The sequence below is a fragment of the Anopheles cruzii genome, chromosome 3 (genome assembly GCF_943734635.1).
Source record: "Anopheles cruzii chromosome 3, idAnoCruzAS_RS32_06, whole genome shotgun sequence".
Lineage (NCBI taxonomy): Eukaryota > Metazoa > Arthropoda > Insecta > Diptera > Culicidae > Anopheles > Anopheles cruzii.
In genome coordinates this window covers 17,512,137-17,539,362 of record NC_069145.1, presented here as the reverse complement: position 1 = coordinate 17,539,362, position 27,226 = coordinate 17,512,137, and the positions used below count along the sequence as shown (strand labels likewise).

At 45.3% G+C, this 27,226-nt stretch overlaps 1 protein-coding gene across 6 annotated transcripts in view; it reads left to right on the top strand.

Moving 5' to 3' along the window:
* The window catches only part of LOC128275513 (voltage-dependent calcium channel type A subunit alpha-1-like), a 41,678-nt gene that overhangs the window by 11,644 nt on the left and 2,808 nt on the right, over positions 1-27,226 (top strand). For 2 of the 6 annotated variants that reach the window (XM_053014039.1, XM_053014045.1), the window contains 24 exons: positions 362-462; positions 929-1,084; positions 1,160-1,380; positions 1,486-1,589; positions 1,787-1,902; positions 2,860-2,919; positions 3,607-3,711; positions 5,238-5,435; positions 5,501-5,715; positions 5,775-6,439; positions 6,510-7,073; positions 7,148-7,291; positions 7,379-7,580; positions 7,684-7,848; positions 10,110-10,220; positions 13,383-13,466; positions 13,626-13,808; positions 15,979-16,070; positions 18,024-18,174; positions 18,249-18,376; positions 18,458-18,660; positions 18,727-18,941; positions 26,531-26,643; positions 26,700-26,866. In XM_053014039.1, the coding sequence (XP_052869999.1) occupies positions 362-462; positions 929-1,084; positions 1,160-1,380; positions 1,486-1,589; positions 1,787-1,902; positions 2,860-2,919; positions 3,607-3,711; positions 5,238-5,435; positions 5,501-5,715; positions 5,775-6,439; positions 6,510-7,073; positions 7,148-7,291; positions 7,379-7,580; positions 7,684-7,848; positions 10,110-10,220; positions 13,383-13,466; positions 13,626-13,808; positions 15,979-16,070; positions 18,024-18,174; positions 18,249-18,376; positions 18,458-18,660; positions 18,727-18,941; positions 26,531-26,643; positions 26,700-26,866 (4,463 nt within the window). Of the gene's footprint in view, positions 1-361; positions 463-928; positions 1,085-1,159; positions 1,381-1,485; positions 1,590-1,786; positions 1,903-2,244; positions 2,361-2,859; positions 2,920-3,606; positions 3,712-5,237; positions 5,436-5,500; positions 5,716-5,774; positions 6,440-6,509; positions 7,074-7,147; positions 7,292-7,378; positions 7,581-7,683; positions 7,849-10,109; positions 10,221-13,382; positions 13,467-13,625; positions 13,809-15,978; positions 16,071-18,023; positions 18,175-18,248; positions 18,377-18,457; positions 18,661-18,726; positions 18,942-24,316; positions 24,472-24,588; positions 24,640-24,812; positions 24,835-26,530; positions 26,644-26,699; positions 26,867-27,226 lie in introns of all 6 variants that reach the window. The other 4 variants (XM_053014040.1, XM_053014042.1, XM_053014043.1 and 1 more) reach the window with 4 other exon arrangements.

Here is a 27,226-nt window from a genome sequence, read left to right as displayed (position 1 = left end):
TCGTGTTTTGATGAGTTTTTGATGGTTGTATGCATTTGCATAATTCTGCGCCGTTAGTTGGCCCAAACGTGGTGCCCACGTTTGATCGCGACATGGCGGTATTGCGTCTAGCTTGACATTGAACAGGTTTTCGAGTCGAGTCGGTGGTTAATCCGGCCCTGGGGCGCCTCTGTCTTAGATCGTTCCGGTTGCGCCTGTAGTAAGCTCGCGCGTAGCATAGCGAAGTTTTCTCACTAGAACCGATATATGTAGTCGAACCGTAACCGATGCGTTCTCTTTATATTACTCTGTCTTTCTTCTGTTTTCCGGTTTTCGCGCCCTTCAAAACTCTATCTCGTTGCCGTTGCGCTCGTATTGCTAGATTCATCACATTATTCCCCCAAAAGGGACCGGAAGTAGATCTGAGGACGCTGCGGGCGATCCGTGTGTTAAGGCCCTTAAAATTAGTATCTGGAATTCCTAGTGAGTAGCCATCGTAGGTGCCTCACCACCGACCAGGCACAGCTGTAGTTGTTGTAAACTATCATTTAGTAGACCGTTAGTAGCTAGAAACCGTTCGGTTTCATGTTTGAGTTGGCCCATTGAGTTGGCACTTTAGGTCCTTATGATTTCGTACACATCACATTATGTCACAAGAAATTGGTTAGCGTAAGCCCTTTATTTTATTAACATTAACAAAACTCAACTTTTTAGCCTTTTTTCCAATGCTTCCAATTGAAGTGTAGCGTAGAAATTCGTTTGGTTTCGAGTTCAGAATTCTGTAGCGTTTTGCTTTTTGTCGCTTTATTAGTTTCGCTTAGTTGTCGTTGGTTGGTTAGTTGGTGTACCATAGTAGTAGGCTCTGCGCCTCTCCGCAACGACGACGACCACTGACGCGTTCACTTTCTGTCTCCCGTCAACTCGCGCCCCCTGCCGTACCGTTGTCCAGGTTTACAAGTAGTCTTAAAGTCAATCATCAAAGCCATGGCCCCGTTGCTGCAGATCGGACTGTTGGTCCTGTTCGCAATCGTTATCTTCGCCATCATCGGCCTAGAGTTCTACTCCGGGGCGCTGCACAGGAGCTGTTACAGCTTGGAAGACATCAGTAAGTACCTTTCGCAGGGCAGGGCGCCAGTTCGCGCGTATATCGACCGCGTCGTCCGACTGTTCTGTTCCACAGCACAAATAGTGAAGGAGGGCGAGTTCCCGACGCCGTGCAACGCGGACAACGACACGATCGCACCGACCGGGGCGTACGTTTGTAACAGTAGCGACAGCACGTGCGTCGAGCAGTGGGAAGGACCCAACTTCGGCATTACCAGCTTCGATAACATCGGGTTCGCCATGCTGACCGTGTTCCAGTGCATCACCATGGAGGGCTGGACGGCCATTTTGTACTGGGTAAGAGAGGACCATTAACCACCTCCACCACCGGACCGGTGACCACTGCAACCACTCATCAACCGGTTCTCGTCTTCTCTCGTTCCGTTATTTCCCTATTTGCAGACCAACGATGCCCTCGGTTCCACGTTTAATTGGATCTACTTCGTGCCACTCATCGTGCTGGGGTCCTTTTTCATGCTGAACCTAGTGCTCGGTGTGCTCAGCGGGTAGGTAGCACCGCCGGGGGTGGGTGCCCGCGCCGAGGGCCTCGCGCGAACGCCACGTTATCGACGACCGACCGTTTAGCTTTTAGCTTCGTCCAATGAAAACTCCCCCGCCCAGAGGGGGAGAGATGATCTAAGCTGGTGCTAACTTTCTACTTTCCCGCCCCTCCCTTGCTGTCCATTGCTGGCGGACACCGCAGAGAGTTCTCCAACGAGAGAGGGCGCGTCGAGCGGCAGGCCCAGTTCCACAAGTGCCGCTCGAGGCAAATGTTTATCGAAGCCATGACATCCTACCTCGACTGGATTACCCAAGCAGGTCCTAATGCCCGCGTTTTAGCCAACACAACAGTCCCCCCGTGTCCCCTGTAACCACCACCCGCCCACCCCCCTACCCGGACCGACCAGCAACTGCTTACTACCTAGACACACCCTACCCCCAGTCCCCGCTGTAGTTGCTCGGACGGCCATCGGCTGGGAATTGGACTTGTACAGTGATCCTCGGGCGTCGTGCGTGCGTGCTCGCGCCTGTAACTGCCAGCTATTGCTATTCTTTCTCTTCTTCTTCTTGTTTTATTTTTTTGTAAACCGCTAACCCCCCGACCCCCCCCCGCGGCCCCCCCCCGAGCCCCCCTGATGCCCGTTGCCTGTGTTTCCGTAGTGAGTTTGCTAAGGAGCGGGAAAAAGTAGAGAACCGCCAAGAGTTTCTGAAGCTACGTAGGCAGCAGCAGCTCGAGAAAGAGCTCAACGGCTACGTCGAGTGGATTTGTAAAGCGGGTAGAGTATTGCTATTGTTTCGGCTTGTTGCACGACCATCCTTGCGACACCCCGCCCCGCATCCTTTCCCGCCCTGCCATCCTGCCAGAACACACACTTGCGAACCCCGGCCTGTAGCGTATCATCCTTACTAGTATGCCTGCGCCTGTCTACTGACCCCCCTACATGCAGCACCCCTACAGCCATCCAGCAGCACCCAGCTCATTTGCCACCCCGCGCCACACCCCCCGAAAAGCTTCCAAACCACCCGAATGCTTGCTTGTGCGGCCGATGGGCCCTGGACCGATGGGTGTCCTGGGCCCTACTACTAATTGGCTTACTAATTACTCACGTCCTTTGTATTCTCCCATTTCAATCACACACACACACACATTCACACCACACGTACACCCCCTTGGCCATGTATCGGAAATGGCCTCCATCTGGAAATTGGAACTCGCATCGCATCCTCATCGCATCGCATCTCTCGCACGCGCGCCACCAATCGCGCCACCAACAGAGGAAGTAATCCTGGCCGAGGAGCGCACCACCGAGGAGGAGCGGCTGCACATCATGGAAGGTTTGTTCCGTGGGCTCATTTGTTGTTGTTGTCGTTGTTGCATCACTTGGGGACAGATGGGGTGCCCAGGACGGACCCATCCCCATTGTTCTGTTTTGACGTTTGCCCACCTGAACGCTGAAGTGGGGCGCGCGCGCTGGACCAACACCACGTTGCGTTGCCTGTCCTGGACACACACACACACACGCAGAGAAAGAGGAAGTGGTCCATGGCCAACCCATCGCGCGCGTCAGACACGTGTGCACGCTAGTCGCATGCGCTTCGCAACCTCGTGTTGATACTAACCGAACTTCGGATGAACCCGCACGCCCGGTGGATGAACCTTCTCCGGGTTCACTCCGGAAACTCGAAGCAGTAGTAGCGTTCACGCTTATCAGTGGTAGCTGGCTGGCTGGGAGACATACAAAACAAAACTTTGTCGATGGTGCTCCAGCTCCAGGTCTCACCAATACCACCACCGTTCGTGCTGGTGTGCGTGTGGCCGGTGTTATTGTTGGGATGCGCGGGAACTTTCATAACAAACCCACCACCCTTCGGAGGGACAAAAGGACATGCGATGCGGTGCCCGCGCGACGCGCACCGATCATATTACACCGCACCGCACCGCATAATGATGGTTCCGTCCGTCGTTCCGTTGCTTGTACGTTTCTTATCCTTCCTTTTCTCTTTTCTCTTCTCCTTTCCCAGCCCGGAGACGTGCCGCGGCCAAGCGGAAGAAGCTTAAGAACCTGGGCAAATCCAAATCAACCGACACCGAGGAGGACGATCCGGACGAAGACTGTGGCGATGACGGTAAACTTGCACTCCCTCCCAAAATGCTCTCGCTGTTTCCGCCTCCACGGAGACATTCAGTTTGTTTTGTTGTGTGTGTGTGTGTGTGTGGCATCGTTCCTTGAATGTTACAGCAACCACACGCGAACACACGGAGGCACACCGGCCAAGCCACACGGAACACTAGACAGACGAGGCGAGGCAGCAGGCAGTTGTGTTGATCCGTTTGATGTTCCATTGTTCACGACTCCTTATCAGTGGCACACACTCTGTGCTCCTTTCTCTTTCACCTGTTTTATCACTCTCTCTTTCTCTTTCTATCTCTCTTTCTCTGTCTACCGTTTGTGCTGTGTGTGTGTTTGTTTGATCGTTTGTTTGTTTGTTCGTTCGCTGGTTGGGTTTCTTTCTTGATCTCGCGTCCTTCTCTATTCCATGTATTGCATGTTGCACTGTGTGCGTGCGTGTGTTTCTCGACGATTTAACGAACCACTAAAAAACCCCGAAAAAACCTGATCGAACTCCCCCGAAAAACCTCGGCGCGTTTCCAGTGTTTGTGCCAAAGCGCAAGAAAGGTAAAGGATCCGTTTTGTATTTTGTGTCTCCTAGTTGTTGCTGCCAAGTTTTGCCAGTTGCCAGCGTTGCTAGCGAACGCTTCTTATGATTTGTACGATGGGACAATGGGCCACCCCCCGGCCAGTGGTATGGCCTAGCCTCGATGGTTATCCTTTTTAGTGCTGTGCGTGGCGATTAGACGGGTAACGGGGTTCTGCTAAATTTCGGGCTGTATTTTTGTTATTCGTTTTCTCAACATTAAACAAAACAGTGTGTGTAGGCATCAGCTTCAACTTTCTTGTTTTCATTATTGTGACTTGAAGAACAGCAAACCACAACCGCATTTCTTTTCCGTTTTCTGCTTGGTGCATGTAGAGCAACGTTTTCGTGCCGCTTCTTGACTTTACTCAGCGAATCCATTGTAAAATTCATTTTTTATTAGGTTTAGAAGTTAATTCTTGTGGTTTTTATTCGACACTTGAGTACAACAACAAAACATATTACTATCTTAATCAAAGTACTGGTCATCGTTAGCTACTACTTTCTCTCATCAGTTAGGTAGCTCCTCGATTCCGTGTCGATAGAGCTTCTTATCTTAGGAGCGATCCACTCAGAGCCCCATTTTTCAATACTTTACATTTACCTTACTTTACATTCAATAATTTACATACAATTGTTACATTTAGTGAGTAACGCCATTAATTGTAGAACCGCAAGAATTAACTTCTAAACCTAACAATTTTTGCTTCGAAACACATGTCTTAATAAGTTAAGTTGGACTCCTATGTCCGGTACGCTTTTAACATCGGTTATCTCCCATCGCCAAAACTTGCTTCACGGTGCTTGCCACAATCTGCTACCTGAATCAAGTACAAGTATGTTCTGTAGGATTATCGCTGCTGGTAGCCGGTTTGGCAGCCGGATTACAATTACTGCCGCCTGCTGACCCGGTCGCTGACCACGCGCCTGTCTATTACCCCTCATTTCCCACACAGGCTATCTGAAGGCGAAAGTGAAAACACAGGGCAAGTGCAAGGGCTTCTGGCGGGCGGAGAAGCGATTCCGGTTCTGGATCCGGCACACGGTCAAGACGCAGTGGTTCTATTGGTTCGTCATCGTGCTGGTGTTCTTCAACACCGTGTGCGTGGCCGTCGAGCACTACGGTCAGCCGAACTGGTTGACGCAATTTTTGTGTACGTATACCTGGCGCTCCGGTGGTGGCCGACTCCTCTAACACAAAGTCTTCAAAATCTTGCAGATTATGCTGAGTACGTGTTCCTCGGTCTGTTCATGATGGAGATGTGGATCAAAATGTATGCACTCGGGCCCCGCATTTACTTCGAGTCGTCGTTCAATCGGTTCGACTGCGTCGTCATCAGCGGGTCCATCTTCGAGGTGGTGTGGTCCGAGGTGAAGGGCGGATCGTTCGGGTTGTCCGTGCTAAGAGCTTTAAGGTTGCTGCGGATATTCAAGGTACGGGCGAGCACCGAGAAAACACCCAAAAGCACACGCTAATCTGTCGTTCTCCGTAGGTCACCAAATACTGGTCCTCGCTGCGTAACCTCGTGATATCGCTTCTCAACTCCATGAGATCCATCATCTCACTGTTGTTCCTACTGTTCCTGTTCATTCTGATCTTCGCGCTGCTCGGCATGCAGCTGTTCGGCGGCCAGTTCAACCTGCCGGACGGTACGCCGCCGACCAACTTCAACACGTTCCCGATCGCGCTGCTGACCGTGTTTCAGATCCTGACCGGCGAGGACTGGAACGAGGTGATGTACCAGGGCATCGAGTCGCAGGGCGGCCACAAGAAGGGCATGATCTACTCGCTCTACTTCATCATTCTCGTCCTGTTCGGCAACTACACCCTGCTGAACGTGTTCTTGGCTATCGCCGTGGACAATTTGGCCAACGCCCAAGAGCTGACCGCCGCCGAAGAGGAGCAGCTGGAGGAGAACAAGGAGAAGCAGCAGATGGAGCTGGACAAGGAGATGGAGGCGCTGCATATGCAGAACGATGGGTCACCGCCGCGCGTCGAAGTGTCCTCGCCGTCGCCGACGCGCGGCAACGGTAGTGGCGGCGACACCAAGTCCAAGAAGAAGGACGACGACAAGGAGGAAGACGATGACGAGATTCCGGACGGCCCGAAACCGATGCTGCCCTACTCGTCGATGTTCGTGCTGTCACCGACGAATCCGTAAGACCAATCCATCTTGCCCATCTTTGCTAGTGCCACCCTAATGCCAAACCTCTGTAACCCTCGGCAGGATCCGTTGCGCCGCTCACTGGGTGGTGAACCTGCGATATTTTGACTTCTTCATCATGGTCGTCATCTCGCTGTCGTCGATCGCGCTCGCCGCCGAGGACCCGGTCGAGGAGGACTCGCCGCGCAACAAGATACTCAACTTCTTCGACTACGCCTTCACGGGCGTCTTCACGATCGAGATGCTGCTGAAGATCGTCGATCTGGGCGTCATCCTGCACCCGGGTAGCTACCTGCGCGAGTTCTGGAACATCATGGACGCGGTGGTCGTGATCTGTGCGGCGGTGAGCTTCGGTTTCGACATGACCGGCAGCAGTGCCGGCCAGAACCTGTCCACAATCAAGTCGCTACGGGTGCTGCGCGTGCTGCGGCCGCTGAAAACAATCAAACGGGTGCCAAAGCTGAAGGCAGTGTTTGATTGTGTTGTCAACTCGCTCAAGAACGTCATCAACATCCTGATCGTGTACATACTGTTCCAGTTCATCTTTGCCGTCATCGCGGTGCAGCTGTTCAACGGGAAGTTCTTCTACTGCACCGACGACAGCAAGCACACGAATGAGGAGTGCAAGTAGGTCCCGGCGGGCAACGCGGTTTCGAAGCTGTCCACCACCACCTGCTAATGCTAATGCTCCATGCTTCCAGGGGCCACTTTTTCGTCTACGATGGTGCCGATCAACTGCCAAGGCGAGAGCCACGGGAGTGGAGAACGCAAAGCTTCCACTACGACAACGTGGCAACCGCCATGTTAACACTGTTTGCCGTACAAACCGGTGAAGGCTGGCCTCAGTATGACCTCCTTTTTTGCTAACTTTCGTGCCGCAGACTCCTGAAGCCACTCTCTCGCTCTCTTCTTTTTCGTGCTCTTTTTTCCAGAGTGCTTCAAAACTCGATGGCAGCTACCTACGAAGACAAGGGTCCAATCCAAAATTTCCGAATAGAAATGTCCATATTCTACATAGTCTACTTCATCGTGTTTCCATTCTTCTTTGTTAACATATTCGTGGCCTTGATTATCATTACATTCCAAGAGCAAGGTGAAGCTGAGCTACAGGACGGTGAGATAGATAAAAATCAGGTAAAGAGCACCGCCAACACTCCACTTACCGCTGCTTCGTTGACTGCATCTGTCATGTATCTGTCTGCCGGATGGTGGATTTTGTCATTCTTCCCTTTTCCAGAAATCGTGCATAGACTTTACGATAGGTGCTAGGCCTCTAGAGCGTTACATGCCAAACAAGCGGAATAGTTTTAAGTACAAGGTCTGGCGGATCGTCGTCTCGACACCATTCGAGTATTTTATAATGATGCTTATCGTGTTCAATACGTTACTGCTGATGATGAAGGTACGTACCGTGCGTGTTTCACTGCTTTCCGTTTAACCATCCCTGGACTCTCTTAGCCAACATGGGGAACCCCTTGAGTAATCCTTTCGGTGCATTTTGAAACTAAATATCATTTTGATCGTTGGATGGAAGCCATGCTCAGCTATGGCAATGCCTTCTTTTCCGTCAATTCCGTCTCACGCCATGAAGCGCATCACAAAGCTTTTTGGCAAAACGGTTTGTGCGATATTTTCCGCCAAATGTGACCTACCAAGAACTTGGACGTGCCTCCGTGAAGTGTTGGCCAACTCCTTCGGAGACGGTGCGAAGCATTCCGATTTCAACACGATCAAAGCAAACACACACAGATAAATGTAAATATGGAGAACGTGTCTAACAAGTCCTTTCCATTCTTAGCCAAATGTTTCTGTTTCTGTAAAGTGATTGAAGGATTTTTCGGTTCAGTGTTAACGTTGAAATAATTTAGTAGCTCCGTGAGTGAATGAATTATGTTTTCTTTTCTTTCCACTTTCTTTCGAATTTTAACTGTAACGTTGGCATTGCACGTTTTGTTGTTGACCAATTCATGGTTTGGTTTATTATGATTTCTGTTTCGTTATTTTGTGTAGCATGATCTGATATGTTTGTACATTTTGGCGAGTATCTCGTTTATGGTATGTGATGGTACTGTTTGTTGAAAGATTGTAACAGCCTCTCGCACCCGTTGTTTTGCATCCAATGTTTTTGTTTTATTTCAAGAATGGACAGTCACAATAAATTGCACGCCACTTTAAGAAAAAAGCTACCTCAAACATGTTTTTTCATAAAAAAAACTATGATTGCTTCACTATTCGATGAGATTTGCAATATCTACAAGAAACGAGTGTTTGAGGAAGCCTTCTAATGGATATTAACGATTACTTTCGTTTGTTTCGCACGTTACATATCTTCTGTTTAATGGCTGTGTCGTATGTGTCGATCGATTGATCTGTTTATTTTCTTTCTTCTTTGAATGATACATTTTTTGTTTCAAATTGAAAGCAAATCTATTTATCTTGTGCATGATAGTCCTTCATGTTTCGGTTTAGCCATTGATTTGTATTTTAAAAATTACCTATTATTTATTACCCACCATTGGAATGTGCATGTAATGTCTCGGTGTTCTGCATTGCACGTTGGTACATAATCTTGGCCAAATTTGTCCGACGTTTTGTATTTTCGTTTGTGTGTGTGTGTGTGTGTCTGTTTGCGTGCGATTGTGATAAGCAACTACAAATCACTGTGTGTTTGTTTTGGGTTTGCTTTGTGTCAATGCACCGTGCGATCTCTAACATCGTGAGTCTAGTGTCTGGTTTCACAAACTGTCTTTCCTTGTTGGCATGATAACTGTCCGCTGCACGTTGATCTCGCACTGCACCTGCCTTACTGTGTGGTTTTTTAAGTTTCCGTGTAAGCGCCAAGTACGAGCCGGGACGCAACAATGGCCAACATCAGACCCATCCCATACACTGCACCGGTTTACCCTGTTTGATGCATGCCTCACTGTCTTATCTCTGCCCGTTTGAGGATCGTTCGCAGATGCATGTGCAACCCGTGGTGACACGAAGGCTCTGCGCAGTGTATGGTCCCGTGTGTCACCCTTTCGCGCGCCCGGGCACTTCATTGGTGTGGTTGCACGAGTGTTGTTTGACACCCTTTGGCTTCGTTGCAAATAATCTTGAAAACGGTCATGACGTTGGTTCGTGCCAAGACCGTACTTTCATTCTCATAGCACAAAACCCCATCGATCGGAAACGCTCGATTGCTATCTTACAATGGTTTGAACATTAAAAGCTTAAAAAAGGCAAACATTTTGTCCCTTTGACGACATCACGATGTCGATCAGCATAGTCGAACGGCACCAGCTTGTTAGCCGGTTGAAGAGTTGATTGATATTACTTCCATTTTTCGGCAATGTGGTTCTGCACTGCACTGTTTCATTCATTTATAACCCCTTTTTTAGTGTTGGATTGAAAAGGTTTCGAACGTTCATTATCGACATCACTCAACTTACCGTGGAAGTCCAACTTTGTCCACATCATAATTTATTGCAAACACGTTACGTTATGTGAACTGTTTCAAGTCATAAGTTATAATTTTTAAACAAACCTTCTACATCTTTAGGGGCGTATCTCAGTGGTGAAGCAATAATATTTACTTACCATCCAGAATCTTCGTTATCCGTTGACGTTTCTTTTCAATGTCTTTTAATCAAATTATCGTTATCGACTAACCATGCGCAGTATCACAATCAAGGAAAAGAGTTTGAGAAATCGTTAAAGTATCTCAACATGGGATTTACCGGGATGTTTAGTGTTGAAACGATACTGAAAATAATAGGATTTGGAGTAAAGGTGGGTATACGGTAACGGTGCTGGTTGTTATCTGCTAGCTCACGATTTTCTGCGATGTGTACCAGAAATGATTCTAACATAATATGCATTTGATTTTGTCTCATCTGTGTCTAACTTAACATCATCATCCATTTTGGTTGTACGTTCACACCACATAACTCTCAGCCATTATTAAGCTTCACAGCATCACGGTAAGGGTTTGATATGCTTCATATGCCGCGCGAATCATCGCCCAAGAAGGTAAGTGGCACATTTGTTGTCTTTTTCCGTAGATAGATCCAGCGGAATGCGAAAATGCTGGATCGGACCTGTAGTTCCACTTGGGAAAGGTATGTACAAACGTTATTTAACATAAATCTGTCAATCCGCTTATGATTCCCGGAAAACCTAGGTAAGTTGTAAGTTATTTTACCATATTGTCTTAACCTTTTATCATTAATCTCTGATTGCCTAGGCAGTGTCTATGAAGCATATGAAACCTTTACAAACACATGTTTTCCTATAATTTTATAACCGATTGCCTTGTCAACAATTGCAATTCATAATGAATTTTTGTCACATGAGAAGTTCGAGGAGTATTTGCTACCTATTGACAACTACATCATTATTTCAAAAAGATTCTTTACAAATTACAATAGATAGTGAACTAATATTCTATAACATAGTTTTACCTAGCTTTTCTTCAGTTCTCTATTCTCGTTTTGTTTAACTGAACCTTCACATTCCACCAAAAAAAGGTCATGCTACAACTATTAGAAATCTAGTATAAATATTTCTTTGTAACAAAATTTAAAAAAAAAATTAATTTTCGTTTCATTTGGAACTACAATAAGAGGTGATCTTTTGAGTACTACCATATGTCGATTCTTATGCTTATTTTTATTCTTATCGTTGTACAAACATATTCTATTCTGAACTATTTCATCATCGGTCGATCATGTATAGAATGTTGCATGTGTTTCAGTTTTTTATGGCAAGGCATGGATAGAACTCACCTATTGCACGAAAAAGACTGAAAATGGTTGCGAATCCCTTTTGAATGTGTACACACAATTGAACGAACATTTTTCCAAGATTGCGAATACACTTTATTTTATGCAATGAAATAGGCGAAGAGCGAAAACAAAAAATATCACAATTAGGTTGAGTGTTTACCATGAACACCACGCAACTTACTTTTATTAATGAAGTGATAAGAAATAATAACTCCAGCAAGCAACTTACGCTTGATCTAAGAAGCGACAAAATATATTCCTTCTCGGTATATGAAAGGATTTAATTCTAAACTACTCTAAAGCAATGTAGCAATGTTCGTTGAATTTTTGTTCTACTGTTTTATAAGTCGTAGATATTTTCCGCACATTATTATCTTAGCATCTTGGCATGAAGTCAGCATGATATGGAGATCAGCTTTAGGTATCGAATGCCTTTTTAGTTTCACCGTCCGTCGTATGCTACTGCACAAACGATTATGAACATGGCTTGGGGAGTAAAACTGTACTTTTTATTATTATTTTATCATGGTTTCGTTATGGTATTGGCACCGTGCATGAGCTGTATTATTTTCCGGTAGATTTTATTTTTATACTTTATTAATTACTGATCAACGTCTAAAACGTCTAAAAGTTTGCTAGGAAGCGAGTCACTGTTTCATATCGCGATTCGTTTGAGCAGCCATATCAAAATGTGACAAAGGAATGTGTCACTTTGAGTTGGAAAGCAATTTCAATAACGAACTAGACCGAGATCATTTTCCCATGGTATTTGCCGATATGTTTCTCTGGTGTAATGGCTCGTTGATCTGTTCGTTCGATGGTGGGCAGATTTGGCAAAATGCTTTCACCGACCTTCTTAACGTAAGACAACCACTCACCTTGCTGATACGCCACCCCCTGTTCCCTTCTGCAGTTTCACGAGGCGCCAACGACCCTGATTGATATTCTGAGCTTCATGAATTTGGTATTCACGTTCTTCTTTTTACTGGAAACTATTATGAAACTAATCGCATACGGATGTAAGGTTGGTACCAGCGCCATCTTTCTCAGTGCCAGATGTGAAGTCAAATGCCGAAGATAATTAAACCACATATTGCCTACAAGATAGCCTTTACCGATAGCATATCGTATTTATGTGTCACTTTCTGTTGTTCCCTAACGCATCTATTACTAACACTTTTCCGTTGACTGTCCCGTACAGTTGGTTTCTGTTGTTTTGTTCTCGTGCAGTTGAACTGCAGCTGGCAAATGGCAAACATTGTTTGGTCTAATGCATATTTGGTTGGGTTTCACTATCATCCATCTGGTTACCGGCACTGGCGCAAAGAAAAAAAAACCTATCGTTGCTCCACTATTCATCACAAATCATTGTATTTTTTATATTTTCTCCTTCTTTTGTCGCTTAAAGTTTCTTTCATATGTCATTCACTCGTGTGTGTTGGTTTGCTGGTAGTTCCCTCATCTAGTACATTGATGTTAATAGACCTCCTTTCAATCAGTTGATACTGAAATTAGACTTGTAATTTATTTATGCGTTTATTTAACTAATATTAACATGTTTCTGTATTTCCTCTACTTTTCAAGTGTGTTAGCTCTTTAGACTTTCTCTGGTTTGTCCATATCAGAAGAATAGGCTTTAGTTTCAACCGAAAAGCTCATTTAACGAAGCTAGACCGGAATAGTTTTTTTTTTATTTCTCAATAGTACTTTTATCTATCTCCTTTTCTCATTGATGTTTCTGGACCGTCTGTTTTTATTGAAGCTTAGGGTTAACAGTTACGTGAGGTTTTATATTTTCTCTGTACTCATGATTTATGTTTCATTTTACACAAAAGTTCACTTCATAGTTCATGAATGACGAAAATAAGAAATAGTGTGATCGTCTTTACTCATTGCCATCTTTTCACCACCCATTTAGTTATGGTTTTACTGCACTTTCAGCATTTTCAATAGATTAACCTTGCACAACTCAACTTGCATATCATGTTGAATCAAGTTTTGTGTTGGTTTTGGTTTACTTCATCACATGAATCATTATACACCATCGTGCGTCTAATGTATCCGCTGCTCTCATTCTCTAAAATGATTAATTTGTTTATTTCTCTCTTTCTTTCTCTTATTAAACATTTCACTGGCGACACTGTATAATTTTAATCTTACTGAGCAGAATTTTTTCAAGGACCCCTGGAATATATTCGATTTTATAACAGTTATCGGAAGTATTATCGACGCTTTAGTTCTAGAATTAGGGGTAAGTAAAACGACGGCCACGGCTGCACGTGATGGGCTACATCGCAAGTATCAAGCAAATTAGCAACAAGAGCCTTTTTACAAGCGGCGTCCTTAAGGTGCATGGTTTGATTCTCTTCTTTTTCTTCTCGCTCTATCTCGTTTCTAACGCCGTACGCAGGAAAATTCCTTCAACGTTGGATTCTTAAGACTGTTTCGTGCCGCACGATTAATCAAATTACTGCGACAAGGTTATACAATACGAATATTACTTTGGACATTTGTTCAATCATTCAAAGCACTGCCATATGTCTGTTTGCTGATTGCCATGCTATTTTTTATCTACGCAATTATTGGCATGCAGGTATTTTTCCTTCAATCTTTACAATATTCTCTTTTTAAGTTGATGCGTCCTTTTAAGTACAATATTTATCGTTTCTTTTTTGTGCCATTTTGTACTCGATTTAAAAAAGGCTTTTCGACAGTGATATAATTTTTTTACAGAACATTAAATTACAAGAAAGGAACAAATCAGGAGATTTCTATTTTAGATCCGTGGGTCGGTTAGATTTAGATATGTTTTGTTTTCAATTTCAATTGTTCGTACATTTGCTCTAGAATAGGAATTTCGCTACATAATATTCACTGTTTGAAACATTTCAGACAAATTGGTCGAGTGTACAATTGCGTAGCGCTGGAACGTGGAAATTTTCGATCACTGCACAACCTAGTTTGGATCTTTTTCCAAACGCAACGAAAGACAGCAATTTTAGAACAGTTTTTGTTAGGTTTTCTATCAATCTTGCCCTTTTCTTAAGACAATTCGTCCGATTACGGTTTAACGCCGAAGTTTGCGTTATCGCCGAGTTAAGCATGCTTCATTGATAATGTTTATTACAGCAATTGCGTTTTATCTAGCCAATGCCTCTACTTTACTTGGACTGTCACGACGTAGGCGCGTTGTCACGCGTTTTTGCAGCTACTCTAGGTATAGGAAGTTTATTCGTTCCGCTGATTACTATAGTGTTTCCTCGTTGGGAACGTCAGAATCACGTTCGGTTTAGTCCACTAGTGTTCTTTGTGTTACGCAGCCACATATCACACGTTTAGCCATAGGATGTTTTATTTCGAGTTCCTCTTTTTTCCATTGGTTTTGAAATTCTCGTGCCCATTACCAATGTAACCATTTTCCTGCCAAGCAAAAAGTACCAAATTATGCATATTCAATCCAATGACCGCACCGGGATTCGGAAAAAACACGATGCTCTCATTAATGGATATCCACCATCGCGCACTCGACCTGACCAGGTGTTTGGCAACATGAAGTTCGATCCGGACACCGCGCTTAATCGTCACAATAATTTTCAAACGTTTTTCGGAGCTCTTCTGCTGCTTTTTCGGTAATCATCGCCCCACCATCCCATGTAGTATTAGAGTCTTTACCGAAATCGATCCGGCTTGTTAGATCGAGCCGGGTTTCTATAGTAGTTCCTCATAGTCATGCCCAGGCGTGTTCTCTGACCACCCAATTTTACTCAAACCCGAACTATAGTGAAGTATGTTTTGGAGTTAAATTCCAAAATATCGTATGTTCAACCTTACCTTCTAATAGCTCACAATAATGGAGAAAAACACACTTCCATAAACGACTTTATCCTAGATCATCATACTCGAACATTGACACTAACAGGAACCACTAGAAAGTATCGCTGGCAAAACCGATATTGCAAGCTAAACAAAAAGTATCATCTCCCTGTATGTGTCTGTTTCACATCCCCTATGTATTGTCCTCTGCTAGTCGTTACAAAAGGGCGACTGCCATAGCTCTGAACTGAATTGTTGTACAGTTGTGTGATTTTTTTGACCGCATTCGTACTGTGCCTTATCATGAAGAAGCTGCCGTAAGTGCATCCGATTTCTATGTATACACGTGTGTATATAAACACACACACACAGACACATTGTGACCAAAAAAGTATTGAAGTTAAAGATTATTGAAACATTTGGCCAACCAAACCTAGGAATGAAACATGCTTCAAAATTCGGAACATGATTTCAATGCTTTTAAGATCCGCCGTGGCATGATGTACATATGTTTTGTTACAAGTTGAAGAAACTAGATAGTTCCCTACGCGTTTTCTGTAGTTTGAACGTATCGTCTTTCTTATTTCGTTATTCGTTAACAGCAAGAATCTCGAAAGCAGTAAGCTGATACTAAAGCTAGTTGATAGTTGATACTAGTTTGACCTACTGTTCTACTAATCGAAAGGTGTAATTAGTTTGTTTTCATAAGTTACGATTGTACACGATCGAAGTGCGTTTTATTTGTTAATTTATTTCATAGTTTATGATTTGATTTGATTATTTATGTTTTCGATATGTATAATACGCATCTTTATTCGAACGTTTAAATTGCGACGTTGCGACACTGAGAAGGTCGCCATCAGCGCAATTTAAGCCGTCGTCAGCTGTTGATTCGTATCATTTGTCCAATGTACGCCACGAAACTATACTACCTTTCTGCCTGAACATAGGTATTTGGGAATATTGAGCTAGATCCTGAATCATCTATCACTAGACACAACAACTTCCGCTCATTTGTCCAAGGGCTGATGTTACTTTTCAGGTAGGTGATCCTATTGCGGCTATTGGAAAAGTTCGAATTTCATAACACGTGCCATACCACTATTTTCACTAACAGTATTAATACTCCTACTTCTGTCACTGGTGATACTACTAATACTACTACTACTAATACTGCCTCCACTGCTTGACTACCTCGAAATTTCCATTCCAATAGGTTCTTGAAATGAGTTTTCTGAGAAAAACTTTTATTTTTGAACGTACCTCTGAGTGTTCGAACTCGAACACGAAAGCTTGCGCAAAAGTGCGCAAGTTATCACCCAAATGGAAGATTATTTATTGGCATCACATACCGATTTTTCATAGCCTTTACTTATAGTCGAACCTATCTATAACTTGAGTTTAGAATAGAGTATACTTATACTAGTCTTTTAGTCCAACTAAAGCTACATAATCACAGATAGACTCTCAAGCTAGAAGAGTGTAGAGAGCCGTACTTCATGTGAGCTACTTCGAAGCTCGACAGTTGGCCATTGCAACAGGAGTATCATGATAGAGCGATAGCAACATCAGTCAAATCATAGAACATGTTACACTTGTGTTTTCTACCAGCTGGCTTTCGTCTAACCATCACTGTTGTTATTATGTTTTTTTAGTGAAAGGATCTCTCCTTTTCTGAAGAGGTCACAGAAAATAACCGCGTGTTGCGTGTAGGACCCGTTTACTCAAATGTCACCTGCTTCAAAGGAACCGAGTTCACAGAAATGTACAGTTTGATAGCAGATGCATTAGTGCTAGTTACATTCGATTCTTTTCCGTCCAGTTACTGGCGCTAGATATTGTTGCATTATGTTTTTGCCTTAGCTTTTCTATTCTTAGATTCTCATTTCTTTACGAGCAAACGACTTGGATTGTTTCGAATATCTTCACACTCACAGTACACCGTTACCAACAGCTTCGTTAATAGCTACATGAGAACACATGGTTTTATCGTTAGTTTCCATTGCTTAGACTAGAGCTGTTTCTCTTTACGGAATGCTGTTATGATACGATAGTTTTGTTGACATTTGGTGATGTATCAAAGGTAAATTGAAGCAAGGTACGATTAGTTGGTTTCACTAGAACGCTTTATTGTCCATTTGTTATTTAGACTTCTTATTCCATCATTAGCTAGATTTATGCCGCTCCACAACTTTAAGCTCACTTTATTGTTTACGTTTCGATAGTTTAGTGAGCAACTCCTAGTAACAATAGTATGATATTTGATAGCAGTAAAGTTGTAAAACTAGTGTTCCTACATTAAAAAACATATTAAAATTTGACATCATACGTTTGTCGCCAATTTATAACTTCCCTGCAAAGCATTCAACAATGTGGATCACGCTTGTAGCGAGTATCTTGTGATCCGTTTATTGAAACGCCGGTTTTAAAAAGTATCTCAAATTTTAATGCTAAATTTGTTGACAATTTTTTGTCCAATTAGTGTAACGTACTCAGGCTTACCACACGAATGCTAAATGAAAAAGTTTAAACAACCAACTGTATCATACCTCCTCTAGTAACGATTCTTGCCCGTAAAATGAAGGCAGACCAGTTCGATCTCTTTTCTCGTTTCAAACTTTTTCCTGCTTTACACTACGTTACTGAACCCCTAACACAGACAATCGGTAATTGGGTCTATCTAACCTCAAACACCTTCACAGCGAACACCGGTTTCTGGTAAACATGTAACACTCCACACACTTGCCACACTTTGGTACTCTCCTTTTTCTCTTGTTCAAGCTACTTTCGTTCCATCTGCTAGATTGCCTCAAAGTTTCCCTTTGCCTTAGGCAGTCCTTCTGATGCTAGCCTGATAGCAGTGCGCTGCTTTCTGCTGATTTGTGCTCCGCTACCGTCGGGACTAATTGTGCCTTTCACTGTCTCCTTGCACGTCTCCTGCCTGCCGCCGGCGCAACCTTCGCGTTCCCCTCATACGCATACTACGCATGCTCAGATGCGCTACGGGCGAGTCGTGGCCGAACATTATGCTGGCATGTCTCAAAGGGAGACCGTGTGACCCGAGAGCAAACAAACCAAACGAAACGTGCGGGTCAACGTTGGCCTACGCGTACTTCGTGTCATTCATTTTCTTCTGCTCGTTTCTCGTAAGTTGCTGCTTTGGTCGCGCATTTCTCGCCAGAACCGACCTCTATCACCGATCTTGCTTCATTCCTTCCAGATGTTGAACCTGTTCGTGGCCGTCATCATGGACAATTTTGACTATCTCACACGTGACTCGAGCATTCTTGGTGCTCATCATTTGGATGAGTTTGTTCGAATATGGGCCGAATACGATCCTAATGCTACGTAAGTATGAGTCGGCGAGCGTCACCGTTTACTGCCATTGCAACACTGAACCGATCTCCGTTAAAATTCGGTGTCCTGCAGGGGTAAAATACATTATACAGAAATGTATGATATGCTAAAAAACATGGATCCTCCCTTGGGGTTTGGTAACAAATGTCCCAATCGACTCGCCTACAAAAAGCTCATCCGCATGAACATGCCGCTCGATGCGGAGGGAAAGGTTGCCTTCACGACGACGCTGTTTGCGCTGATACGGGAAAACTTGAACATCAAAATGCGAACCGGTAAGTAGATCGCGTCTCGGTCGTGCAACCCACGACTCTGACCGTGCATTAACACGTGCCTTACAGCTGAAGAAATGGATCAAGCCGACATGGAGCTGCGGCACACGATAAGCCACATTTGGCCGCTGCAAGCGAAGAAGATGCTCGACCTGCTCGTGCCGCTCAGCGAGGAGCTGAACACCGGCAAGCTGACGGTAGGCAAAATCTACGCCGGCCTGTTGATTCTCGAGTCGTGGAGGAACACCAAATTCGGCCAAGTTGAGTCGGACCTGCCGGTAAGTGTTCGGAGACTCGAGTGCACTAGGATACGAACACATCTCTCTAGCTCAAAACCACTCGTGATATCCTCTTCCTGTCCTCATCGAAAGCGAACAAAATCCTGTGCCTCATCATCCAAACGTGAGGCTAATCTCGATTGGCGCTTGTGTGGTTCAATCCACAGCAAAAACCAGTTGCCCACCGCCCTGCTCAGTCAGTCATTGCCATTGTTTTAACTTCCAAATCAAATTGGCCGGCGGCCGCAAATAGCTCCGAAGCTCGGATTGCTCGGTGCTGTCGAAGCATAAATTGAGAGGTTTTTTTAACTATACATTCGAGCGTTCAGACAAATCATTTATTCACGTTATTCACTTTGTTATTAAATTCTCTACCACGATCATCATATTTTCTATCTTCCTTTCTATTATTATCACGGTATACCGTAGCGTACCAATAGATTTTCCCTTTTGTTCGGTATAATTTTTTTTTGGGTTTTTATTGTTTTACTGTGGCTAACTGTTTAGGCAGACACTGAAGTAGGTCTTACGAATCACCATTTTGTCCGTGTTAATGTGTTACTAACAGCTAAACTCCACGAAAAGTGTTTTTGGTATACAAACCGTTTGTTTCGTAATCGTTGTTGAAATGTGAAGCTTCAGCTAGTGAAGTGTTGCGGTCCTTTGCTCTTCCAACGCCTTTTTGGTTCACGTTAATTCGTGTAAAAGTGTTTTGGGTTCTTCCATTTGTTTCTGCATTTAGTGCCTCTGTTTACCGATTAAGTTGGTTGTGCACACACACGCGCGTTACCCACGATCGTCGCACGATCGTCGGTAACGTAGTTTAGCAGTAGCATTAATGTTCTGTCGATGTTGGTACAGTTTCGTAGGTCCACTCTCGGCTCAACGAAAAGCGGTGTAGATTTGCCGCCAATCGGTTGAGGTAATTGTACTTGCCCTTGATTAAATCCTTTGCCCAGGTGCCTTACGTAAGCGTTTGTGGAAGTTTATTGGGTCGTATGCTCCCTCGTAATACGTTGTTAGGGTACTTTGTTTGTACTAGACTGTCATTGTTTTGGTTCCAGCCTACATCATGTTTCAATTGAATTTATTTCGTTCCCATTCCCATACACTGTTTAGTTGATTAACATTTAATTTACCCATATTTTGGTGACGGTCCATTAGACTCTTCAGTCGCAAGGTGAACGTGAAAACATGACTACAGAAAGTTCACAGGCAACACGCATACCGTCGTCGCGCACACGCATCCCTCACATCGTACAGAGAGATGCCCTAGAGCAATGATTAGGCATAGCATAGCATTGAACAAACCATCTTCTTCCTCACAACCCACAACATTATTAGACAATAATGCTTCGCAACATGATATTTCCGAAACTAACAATGATAAACAGAATCTGTTACTGTCCCTTGGCTGTTATTTTTCAGGGAAATGAAGCTAACATAAATAGTCCAACGGCCAGGCTGCCGGTATTATTCTCATACTTTCTTTTCTTGAATTCGTGATTTTTGCTACATTCTAGCTAGGGCTCAAGCTGTGTTTACCCTACGGTTTGGCCCAACTTTGCTCTTTACCTAGCCACTGCATTATGGTTTCCTTCTTTTACCACTCTCCCTTTAGCTACCTAGACGCCTATGCAGCGAGAATAGCGCAACGAAAGCTTTTTTCTTTACCATGTTTGCCAGATCTTTGCCAACCGATTGTTCTGATTATGTACTTCCGTTGTGGTTGTGATGGTTCAGTGTTTGACTTAGCTTTGAAGCCTTCGTTCGTCGATCGCCCGTCGATCGGTCCGTTTCCCGTTGGATTAGAAAGCATACAGAGGGCATAGATAGGGCTAGAGGCTAGATTCTTTATTCCCTTGCGCTTGCCAAAAACAACAGCATCACCAGCCTTGTTAACTGCCATTGACAGCATCCTTCTGCCAGAAAACCTTCGATCTTCGACGAGGAACAAAACACACTGAGAAACTAACACACACATTCGCCCGTCAAGCCAGCTCCGGCGGCAGAACACACTACAGTCATTAGACGAAAAAAGAAAACAAACGCCATAGTAAGCTAGTACACTCGTTCCGAGCTTGATACTAGCGTTGTTAGTAATTTTAGCATTTCCTCAAACCTCGTCATTTCGTATTATTTGCGAGGCGTTCATTAGCGATGTTCACCTACGAAGTCACCATCATCGTAGTCCTTTTCGAAATACGGTTCACCGTGCATCTCTTGTCAAGTTGGAGACTTTTGTAGACACCTCCCGCCGTAACATAGAACACAAGAACTTACATTTCTATCACTTCAGTAGTGATCATGGAACCGTGTTGAGTGTATCAACCATCAGTAGCTCACCGTTCCGCGAAATAGTTCAAACATGTCCACCATACCGTCCCTTCCCAACTAGAGTAGAAGCGAGTAAAGGTTTCGTCAGTGTGGAACGCTCCCATAAGGCAGTCAGTACTGTTGCCTGGAACCCGTGCGCGTAACGTATTTTCATTCATGACTCTCCCAAACTATATATATTTTCCAGAAGACGCTCTCTATACGTTTCGTGAACGTAAAGCCTTGTTGTCCCGGTGAAAAGTACTGAACTCAAGGCCCCGCCGATGGGGTGTGGACAGAGTAAAGCAATGTTGAAACGAACAAGTAGTAAACCACGAGACAATCGAGTCGCAAACTGAACCGACGCTGCGGAACAGAGCGGCACCAGGAGCGCCTGGCCAAGGTGCCTGGCAGAGGCTCCCCAGAGGGTGTTTTGCCTTCGCTGACAACGGGTTGTCGTTGGGTGCACCGTTTGCACCACGAACCGTTGCACGCCGGACGATCGTCCGTCATGGTTCGGACTCGCGCCGTTGACTCTTCCACGGGATTCTGTTTCCGGGATTCCCCCAGTCGAGCCGTTGAGGTTGTCTCGGACTCATTAGGCACACTAGGTAAATGCAAGATAAGTAGCTCGACTGTGAAGCGCAGCTTCATTGCCACCCGTATTGTAACACACTTTTTCTCGTACTGTACTTGTTCTAAAGTTGTTTTTCTTTCAATCAATTCATCGTTCAAACAGAGCTACTACTACTCAGCCGCGAATATAACAGCCACAGTTCTATTCGGACACTCTCACAGCATTGTTTTGTTTTCCACTCTCTCTCTCTCTCTAATTGCCATGTATCAAAGAGTCAATCGACAAGCATATGTACCATACTATACGAGCAACATTGAACAGTAGTAGAGTCGGTGGCACCAGAGAGCGAGAGCCAGTTTTAAACTTTTCACCACCGAAAACCGTACCAGCTGTGCCGGTTAGCGGCCGTTAGCCACAACAAATTCTTCATTCTCGCACCCCTTTTCGATTACTCCACTACAACTACTACAGTTCGTAACACACCGTCATCGTCATCCGTATCCGTGTTTCGTCACCCGTCACACAAACGGTTTCACGGACGATACGCCACTTGTATGTAAAACGGAAGCACTTTATTTTGTGCTGTACAGCAAAACGCATTGTAACGCTCGCGAAATCGCCCCGTAACGCCAGCTCGAGTTGTCTGTACATTTGGCTTCACGTAGCGTAGCGGCGATAATGCCGGCGAACCATCGCCATCGGTAGCTGTTGTGGAACGGGTTAAGAAAACCGTTGTTTTGTACTACAAAAACTCTCCAACACTCTTGTCTACTACAGGGGTGTGTGTCTATGGTTTGGTTTGTTTCTCGGCTGCACCTTCTCTCTGCGTTGCAAAGTAACGGCCGTAACGTCATGATTCTGTTGTGGGGTTTCGGGACTTGCGTTGGTCTGCCCAGGATTTCACTACGGATAAGTGAGCGGAATATCTCGAAGTCTACTCTGCACTCTCGGACTGAACTGAACCCGAAAGTGGTTCCAATCAAAACCCAGATTAGCGGACCATTTAGTACACATTTCCTTTCAGTCTCCCGGTCTTTCGATGCCAGTCGTCGTTTCAATTAGCACTAGACCTTAGCCTACTGGTAGCCAGTATTTGACTCCTAGACACACACACACACACACACACACAATATGGCGTTAAACATGATGTAGAACAAAACATCGCACTACACCGCACAAATAGACACACAAACAAAGCAAAAGAGTACACACGAAAATAAAACCATTTCATTGCCATTTGTTTTCATCGCAATGGTATCTTTAGCACGTTTTCCGCCCAAGCAGTTTGCAATTCCGATTTCGATTCCGATACTTTTTACCACTTCGTTTGAAGGTTTCCACTGAACCACTTTTTTACTCCTATAGCATGCCTTTCGATAGCTTCCGGTTTGAATGGTCCAGCTGTTTATGTTTACAGTTTCTTTTCCTTCAGCCCCGTTTTGCCAGTTTCTCCCGTTTGCAACGTAGTTTGGTAGAGCTTTGCGCTCTTGCGAGTATACTAATTATAGAATAGAACCAAAAACACACACTAACCGTGCAATGCATGATGATCGGTTTGTAGTTGTCTTTGTCGGGTTTGGTCAATTTTTTGTTTCGTTTCTTACGTACTCTTTCGTATTGAGTTGTACTTGAACCGATATGATGAAAACCTAAAAATCATTCACGCACATACACACATTTTGTAACTATCAAACAGCTAAAGTTACCGATAAAACGTGCATCAAAACAGTAACAATGAGTGACATTGTTTGAAACGCTTCTGTAAATAACTGAACACGCTACCAAGTTGGCGATGTACATAGACGCATAGAATAGCTTGAAGCTGTGATCCGTACCCGTGAGCGTGGTGTTCTAGTTTGTACGCATGATTTTTGGGACCGGAAGCGGATCGCAAAAATCTCGTAGAGCTGATTTTAGTCAGTCCTTTCCCTAAAGAGACGTTCAAACACTGATGCTACCTAAACGAATGTTTTAAACAAAAAAAGAAAATTTAAATGTATTCCACACTCTAACGGTGTGTTCCCGTAACCCAGTTTTGTAAAACAAATTTTTCTATTAATCTGTTTTCTTTCCGCTTTCAACTGTTTTTTTCCAATCGAAACCCCAATTTTGCTTCCTTCACGTTTTACTATAAAAATAAATTTAAACAAAAAACTACAAAAAAAAACAATAACGAGAAACCTAAACAATAACACAAAATATGGTCACCAAAATTCGTGTCGAATTCGGTCGGTCCCATTCGTCCATCTCGATCGGATCCACCGAATGCCGGCGAACCGACCGACCGATTGTGAACCGACCTTCTGGTCGTTAAATTGAAACAATTTAAACTGCAACCCCAATCAAACTAAACTCGCACCCGCACGTGTGCATCACTTGCATTGTACCATCCATCATGCTACGTCAACACGAAACTTCACACGTTCCTTGGCTACTACTGCGCTACCACTGCTTCATCCGGCGCCGGGCGGCCGCCCCCCTCGTACAGAAACCGTCCCTGTTCAGTGCGATCCTGGACATGGCCGTGATGGAGAAGACGGGCGGCTCGCGCACCGGCTCGCTGAGCCTGGAGAACGGCGAGGGCGTCAGCTCGCAGACCCACCTGCTGTACGGCCACGGTGCGAACGGAGCGGGTGCGGCGGGGCTCGACGGCAGTGGTGGCGAGGTTGGTGGCCCCGGTGTTGGTGGTGGTACCGGGCCGGGCGGACCGGGTGGCCTCACCCACGGCCACCTGGACAGTACGCTGGATCTGCATGGCAGTAGTTTGGTCAGCTTGGCGCGCCGCACCACGATGCGCAAGCGGTCGTTCAGGTAGGTTTCCGGGTCCGGTTCTCTCACCTCATTCACCCCCTTTCCCACTCCCCCAGCCCACGGACCCACCGCCTTAAGTCCTTTCCATGCCCACCCGAAATCGCCACCCCAACAGTCAGTACGCCCCGCTGTGGCCAAATTCTCTGACCGCTATTTCCGTTCTCCATTTCTAGGAACAGAAAGGTGATGTCTTGTGTTTCACTCTGTCTTGCCTAAACAAAACCAAAACTGCCCCACACATTACCGATGGTAACATGTCATAAGCAAATACGTTGCGTTTCTTATTACTATTGTTTCCGTGTTCCGTAAACTTCCTTCCTTACTGCCTTCTATTTCTTCTACTACTTCCCGTACTGTCTATCCGTCTATCTGTCTGTCTGTCTTTGCGCTGGTTCCATGTACTGTTACTTTCAGTGTGCCGCTAGTAGAGCAGCGTTTCCGGTGCCAGCCGCCCTTAGCCGATGTGTTCCGGTTCATGTTCCTATAGGCGTGCCTTAGCTCTCTACCACACACAGACACCACATACCCTTTGGTTTGGTTTTTGGTATTGGTAAAGGTGTGTGTGTGTGTGTGTATTTTTCTCTTCGGTGCAGCTATTGTGTTAGGCGTGTTATGCTCGTTACTTGGTGTGTGCTGTCTTCCGCTTTCTGTTAAGAACCGATGTCCTGTGGTGGAACCGGTTGCAACGTTGTTCCTTAGGAATCCGCTGCGACCGATGCTCGTTTAGAAAGGAAAGCCCTCCGTCATCTCTAGAGTACTCGTCGTTGCCAGAATTCCCTATTCCCTCGGTAGAGTAGTTTTAACCGTAGATCAACGTTTCTGTGACCAGGAAATTATCCCGGGGGTTTATTTGCAAAGGGGGCTGCACTGAATCGTAATCCTTTGGTAGATTCGCTAAAGAGCGGTCAATGGCGTCAGGTGCGTGGTAATATCTCAGATGCCGGACCGGAGGTAAGTGGACTGGGACACTGCACCTTAGCGCTAACTAGCTTTACGTGTTGCTTGCATGAACTCACCAACCCCAAACGAGTGCATGTGATAGCTGGCTGTTTGTGTTGATCTTATGTAAAAGCTTCACTTTGTTTCGTTCGTTCAACGTACGTCCCACGAAGAGAGAGTGTGGGAATTAAATAGAATGTTGATTAAAGTAGCATTAATTAGTAGTAGCGAAAAAGTAACAAAACAAATCACATACAACGGAAAAGAAAACCCCCCACACAATCAAGGACACACACAAAACACATCAAAAAGAAACAAAACAGGAACACCTATGTTAGCACATTCTTAGCTGCTTCCGTTATCAGAGGAACCCGCGGGAAGACCGGGGTAGGAAAACAGAACTGAGGACTGCGACTGCCCCGAATCGGCCCCTAACACACGCCCCGCCTCGGTGCGCTCAAAAAATTCTGCCTCCAAACGCTCCCAAGTTCCAAGATCTCTGCAGCGGCGTTCGTTTGTTTGTTACTCTTAGGACGTAGTTTTTGCGCCACACTTAGACCGACCGCTCGCTGGCGGTGCAAAAGCGAGACCCCCCCGTTTGTTTCCCCACCCCCCGTGTTCGATGGCCACCGGCCGCTAGCGTGTGTTGATTGACTATGTTCTGTGTACCCGGTACCGTGCTCAACCTTAGCTGACACGTGGCTGCGTTTATCTGTAGTGGAGTACTTAGAGAATCCCGAAACCCGAACGTTTTGCGTGTTGATTTTAGCGATGTACGAACCAACTTTGCAAAGCCCGCCCGAAAGGGCGCAACAGAGTCAGTGAACGTTACCGGCCACGTTGAAACCCACGTACGCCCCTTGAGGTACTCGCGGCTCGAGGATCACTAATACGGTCTTTCTTTGTTTCGATTGGTCTTCCTTCCGTCGTTCGCCTACTGCGCCACAAACAGGAGCTGCAGGATGTCTCGCGCCAGCCCTCGCTCGAGTCGCTGACACCGGCTGATGGTCATCTGCATCCGGGGCACGCGTATCACAACGGGCACCGCAGATCGCCGAGCTTGAGGTACTGTCCGGCTCCTTGGACAGGGTATCTAATACTAATCGAGTGTCCTCTTCCAGGCGCGAATCGCCGCTGGTGCGCACGCCAAGCCCTCGGCGGCGGCAGCAGCACCATCAGCAGCACGAGATTGGCTTCTCCGACACCGTGTCCAACGTGGTGGAGATCCAGAAGGAGGAACACAGACGTGGTAGGCATCATTTCGGCTATGCGCACAGGCACAACCGAGGTAACATAAAAACTCATAAGTCTTGGGCCCCCGTTGATGTTGAGTGTCGTAATGCTGTCGCCTTCTACATTACCGTACTGGGGCCGCTGGGCCTCAGTGACGGTTACTTGAGTTCCGAGTTGCGAATGGAATTTTCTGTTTGGCTTTCCTGTACAGATGATCTGGTTTAATTGTGCGTCTTAATGTCTATCTTAAAAAGGAAAAATAACCCTCCGTAAAGTAGAGTTGATATGAAACAAATTACTATTGCGTTTGCTTTTCCAAACTAACCTTCCAATCTTTTTTTGTTGCCAACCTGATTACTCGAAACCTGTATACTCAACATCATACATGTTCCTCCGGCGAGGATGACTAACTATG